At 37.0% G+C, this 6,000-nt stretch overlaps 1 protein-coding gene across 1 annotated transcript in view; it reads right to left on the bottom strand.

Annotated features, from left to right (window-relative positions):
• Nucleotides 1–267: 267 nt before the first annotated feature.
• The window catches only part of LOC123622903 (ADP-ribose glycohydrolase MACROD2-like), a 1,130,381-nt gene continuing 1,124,648 nt past the window's right edge, over nt 268–6,000 (bottom strand). The window contains exon 14 of the mRNA XM_045529595.1: nt 268–478. Within this exon, the coding sequence (XP_045385551.1) occupies nt 432–478 (47 nt within the window). The 3' untranslated portion in view covers nt 268–431. The remainder of the gene's footprint in view (nt 479–6,000) is intronic.

Genomic DNA, 6,000 nt, shown 5'->3' with positions numbered 1-6,000 from the left:
TCCTGAAATTTAGCCTGCAGCTTATCAAACAATTGTCTTCTTTCTCTTTCTTCGAAGAAACCACTGTAAGGGCCAGCTTTGTGAAATAACCAAGAAAGCAGACAGGGGCCAGGACACACCAGTGTGAGTGTTAAACCGAGCCACTGTGACCCTGGGGCGAAGTTGTGAGAATAAAGACAGAAATTACAAGGATAATGCCTGAAAGATGGGTTAACATGGGTCCCTCCACCAAATTAAAGAAAACTTTTTTTTTTTTCTTTCTTTTTCTGCAGGTAAACAGAACAAAATGCAGCTAGAGAAATTAGAGCAAAGGATTCCCTGTCCTTCCATGGGACTTGCTTTCCCCCCACCCCCACCCTGCTCCACAGGAAGTGGTGCTATCTTCCCAAACGCCCCCAGGGCCAGGAGAGGCCTTGCAATGCCCAGGATTGTCATTTAGTTCCATCTCTTTGTTCCTTTACTTCATCTTGTGCCCCTGCTGAAGACAAAGAGAAACCATTTGTTAGATGAAAGATAAGGCATCTTCATAGGCTTAGCAAGGAATATCTTTTTAACACAGCTATTTCAATGTCTCTCACCCCTCAAACAGGCCTAGGAATATCTTATTTGACAATCAAAGAGCTTTGGATATCTGAGTTGTAATTGCTGGCACATGATATCTTTAAAGAGCATATAAATCACTGCTAATAAATGTGTGCCACATTGACAATGAGCTTTGGCTGATGGGGACGATTAATTCAATTCTTCAAAGTATTCTTTGAAAAACCTAACCTGGAATCAACCTGTCCTCCCTTTTCGGGCCCATTCACATCCTCTAATTTCTAGGGATCAGCATACAAATAATCGTAACAATTTACATAATGCTGATTTGCTAAAGTCATTGATGGTTATGCCCCCACTTGAGGCCTTACTTATTAAGTGTCTGCTGTGTGAAAACTCCAAGACGTGTCCTAAAAGAACCTATATGCTTTTTTTTTTAAGATTTTTAAAAATTGATGTGTAATCCACCTACAAGGAAATGCACAAATCTTAAGCATACAGTTCAATCTGTTTTGGAAAATGCATACATTTAACTCACACCATCATCTAGATATAAAACATTCCTATCACCCTAGAAATATCCCTTCCCTACTACCCTACTCCTGCTGAAACAAATAATCTGACTTCTGTCACCATAGATTAGTTTTTCCTGTTCTAGAACTCCCTACAAATGGAATCATACAATTATCTCTTTGTGTCTTGCTCCCTCTGTAACAGCACCAGACCAATCTGGCTCAACTCTTACGTGACAAAGTTAGGAGTTGTTTTTCAGTTGCCATGGACATTCCCCCAACTTGAGCATGCCCAGATGAGCCAAGTTTGCAACTATGGGCAGAACCTAAGTTCTTGGACTGAGAAGTGGGGACTGAATTAAGGAGTGCACACTGCTTGGCTGGATCCAGAGTCCAATCAGATAGAGCCCTGCCATCACCCTAGGGCAGGATTCGGTCAGATCATGCCTTGCTGCGGCATTGCCTCTTATAGGATCCAATCAGATCATGCCTCATTACCTTGCACTTGTAAAACCAGCCCAACCCTCTTGTTTGGTGACATACTGCTTTGGGAACTGTCCCCAGTGTGCTCCTTACTTGTGCCAAGTAATTAAAAAACCCTTGCTGAAATCGATTTGGCTTTGTCTATTGACTTGATATCTGCCAAGCCAACGAACCCCTCCATGGCGAGGCAACACTTCCATTCAGCATGATGTTTCTGAGAATTATTCATGTTGCTGCTTGTTAACAGTAATCTGTTCGTTTTTATGCTGACTAGCATTCCATGGTGTGGATATATCATGTTTTGTTTTTTTTTTTTTTTTAAATCCATTCCTCTGTTGGTAGACATTTGGGTTGTATCAAGTTTTGGGCTTTTGCGAATAAAACTGCTATGAATATTCTCATAGAAGGCTTTTTTAGATCTAGGTTTTCATTTTCTCTCATTTTTCAGACAAATACTTGGGAATAGAATTGTTGGGTCATAGAGTAGACACATGATTAACTTTATAAGAAACCACAGTGTTTTTTTTTAAAGTGCTTGTATCATTTTATGCTCTCAATAGTCATGTTGTAGTTGCTCCACATTCTCTGTAACAGCTGGTGGTATTACCTGGTAATTCCGTACTAGTAGGGGTGCAGTGGTATTCTAGTGTGGTCTGTATTTTATATCTGCAATCCCTGGTTTTCAGTAATCTCAATCTAAATCAAATTAAACCTGGAAAGACTTGGTGGGTACGAACCATGTACAAGGCCCTACACTGCCTTCTCAGGAATTAAAATGTAGGCTCTAAATACATTTTAACAGCTGCTTGATTCTAATTAAGTAGTAGCTATTCTCTTTGGTTCCTATGTAGAGGTTACATACTATAATTTGGATGAGGACAAAGATAGTGCAATTTACTGACTCTTTGCTATGAAAAAGAAGTGATGCCCTTTTTTTTTTTATCACTAAGTGTACTAGGCTGAAATAATGTAGGGATGGAGCAGAAATAAACACTACTTGAAAATCTTCATTAAAAATATATAGCATATATTGGATATTGTCAAAGTGGAAGACAGCACTGGGCTCAGAAAACCCTTGTTGTAACAATGAATTAGCGTGTGAATACAGGCAAATTGGTAAAGTTCTCCAGGTCAATCAATCACCTCTACAAGGAAGAATTACTGCAGATGATCTGTGAGCTAATTTTCTTTTCTGGTGGGCTATGAATCTTTAAAAAAAATAGCCTTTGAGGTATGTATGCATATGTAAAAGCAATATCATGTTTATTATAGACAGTATTTAATGTATTCAGAAGTAGACAGGAACAGAAAAATCCTTCATAATCCCTCCATCAACAGTAACTTCTGTAGTTAATATTATGAAGTACTTCCTTACAGTATTTGTTTATATCTTTCAAACATACACAATCATGAATTTTCATTTTAAAATGAAAATTGCAATCATGAAGAATACTACAGAAAACCATATAACATGCCTATTATATATTCACTTCCAGATATGTGTTAGTATTTTTCAAATATCCTTGTAATCTTTATTATACTTAAAAAAATAAAATATTAAAGGTAAACTATTTACATATACATTAATTTACAGACAAAACTATCTCTGTTCCTTCCCAGAGGTAACCAAAATCCTGACATCAGCGTGAATTAATAATTTGGATGTGTTTGTACTTTTACACATATACATATTGACAAATACATACACATACCAAAAGTAACATTTTTGTATTATAAAATATAAATAAATATAAATTTTATTTCACCCTGTTTTTAACCACCCACAATTAATTATCATTTAATAGTCTATTTGGGTTCATCTGTGAGTTTAGCATTTTCTTGGCTTAGAATTGTTTCATGTACTTTACTCCTTCCTCTGGGTTCAACTTTCTTCTTAACATGCCTCCTTTAGTAGCTTTTACAGAAAGGTATGTGAGTTGCAGAATTTTTTTTTTCTGAAAATGGTAGATATTTTCTTAAATGATAGTGAAGCTGGTATAAAACTCTATTGATAATTCTTTACCCAGGTTTTGAAGACTCATTATTATTCCATTGTCTTCTGACCTAAATTCTTGGTGTCAAGTAGCCCGCTGTCTATGTGATACTTCTTTATAGGAAAATAGTTCTCTCTCTCTGAGTATATTTTATACTTTTTTCTGTTTGTCTTTGGTTTTCTGCAATGCCGATGTGTGGCCTAATTTTAAATACAAGTCCTTCTTGTGACTTACTTTTTTTAACTTCAAATCGTGACTTATAAATTTTGATAAATGCTCAGCCATTATCTTTCAGATGTTGACTCCTTATAGAGCCCCTATTGTACATAACATGTCTTGGGTATTTTCTGTCTATCCTTCATGTCTCTTGATGTGCCTTTTATATTACCATATATATATATATTTTTTTTTTGAGACAGAGTCTCACTGTCCCCCCGGGCTAGAGTGCTGTGGCATCAGCCTAGCTCACAGCAACCTCAAACTCCTGGGCTCAAGCAATCCTACTGCCTCAGCCTCCTGAGTAGCTGGGACTACTGGCATGTGCCACCATGCCTGGCTAATTTTTTCTATATGTTTTTAGTTGTCCAGATAATTTCTTTCTATTTTTTTTTTTTTTTTTAGTAGAGACGGGGTCTCACTCCTCCTCAGGCTGGTCTCGAACTCCTGAGCTCAAACCATCCACCTGCCTCGGCCTCCCAGAGTGCTAGGATTACAGGCACGAGCCACTGTGCCCGGCCATATTACTATATTTTTATTTGCTTTTTCCATTGTTAATTTTTCACAGTGTTGCTCTTACTGTTTTATATCTGCTTTTATCTCTTGTGTCATTTAAATGTAGTTTTCTTAAATTTTCAAAAATTTCTACTCTCTCAAGTTCTCACAGTGCTAAGTGTCCTGTTTGGACAGTGCTAATTGACTCACTGATTCTCACTCATGATGGATCATTTCCTTGTGTGTTTTGTAAGTCTTAAAATTGTGAACTCAACTTCAGAATTTTTTTTCCTCCTGTAGAAATTCCATGTGGTAGTTTCACATTTCCACTTGCCACATACACCAGGGATAACAATGCTCTGTAATCAATTATCAAGTTAATTTTTCAGTTTGTTTATTACTGCATGACTTTCAATCCCATAAATTTGTGTTTGAAACTCATGGTCCATTTGTGGTTTCTCTCTGTCTTAGGAACCTTTTTCTTTCCTCATGCGGTACTCTGTGCAAATCCAAGTCTTACTAATTTCTCGAGCAAGAAGTCTCATTTTTATTTATGTAGAGGTTTCAGTTTCAGCTCCTTACTTTGAGTGGTTCAAGGTTCCAGATGGGCATTAAAACCCAAGACCTTAGTTGTAGGGCCTGCCTGTGTATCAGTAATCTGAAGCACAAAATTTAGTGGCTTAAAACATGAATCATTTATTATTTCTCATGATTCTATTGGCTGGACTGGACCCAGGTGGGCAGTTTATCTGCTTGAGGTGGTATCCACTGAGGCAGAACATCTGAAATGGTCTCTTAGTTTCTAGGGCCTCTCTCTGTGTGACCTCCTTCATACTATAGGATAGTCTGACCTTCTTCCAACGTGCCTGGAATCCAGGAACAAGTGTTACCAGAGGGCAAAAATGGAGGTTACAAAGCCTCTTAAAGCTTAACCTGTAAGTCACACTTAGTCTCCATGTTTCTCCAGAACCAAAAATTCAGAGTCCATAATCATCTTTACTGCCCTCAAAGACTTGTCAAAAAATACATTTGGAAAGTGTTCCATGGATTCATTTAGCCACCCTCCCATTCTCGCCATTTAGGGGTAGCTCTGATTTTTTACAATTACAAATTACACAACACTAAACACTCTAGCATTATGGCTTTGAACTCTGTAATTCCATTTCACTGTATTTCTTGAGTTTCCTTGAAGGTCTGAGTCACACAACAAAGGTTCCTTCTTCCTGTTGAACTACCAGATAATCTTTACAAACCAAACTATGTAAATAATTCTGTGGGAATTGATGAAATTGCACGGGTCATACGGCTTCTGTGACAACTGTGTTTAGAAACTCAATATTTAGGGAGCAGTGTGGTTATTATCAAAAAAATTTAAATTGGGAGCTTTTAAACTACGATTTATTAGCCAACTAACCCTGTTCTAGTCATTTCTCCTTCCTGGAATTCAGTTTCTTTAATTTTGAACTTTAAAGTTAAAGTTTTGACTTTAACTTACTCATTTGGGTTAACATATAGGTTCATGTTTATTTTCAAGGAAAATATCATTTTTGACATTCACCAAGGAAAACAGATTTATCCTGATTATTTTATCTGGATAGTGATAAGATAGGAAAGAGGAAAAATAATAGTGTCTGTAAGAAAAAAATGTAGACAGCAAGTCTATAGTTTGTTGGCAACGAAAGGGTAAAAGGTAAGGGAACACTCAGGAACTTGCATTTAGATTGTTCAGGTTTAGTCTCACTTCATTACTTTTTAATGGA

Source organism: Lemur catta, chromosome 17, assembly GCF_020740605.2.
Source record: "Lemur catta isolate mLemCat1 chromosome 17, mLemCat1.pri, whole genome shotgun sequence".
Lineage (NCBI taxonomy): Eukaryota > Metazoa > Chordata > Mammalia > Primates > Lemuridae > Lemur > Lemur catta.
The sequence above is the reverse complement of the archived record's forward strand: the minus strand, read 5'-3'. Positions and strand labels throughout refer to the sequence as shown.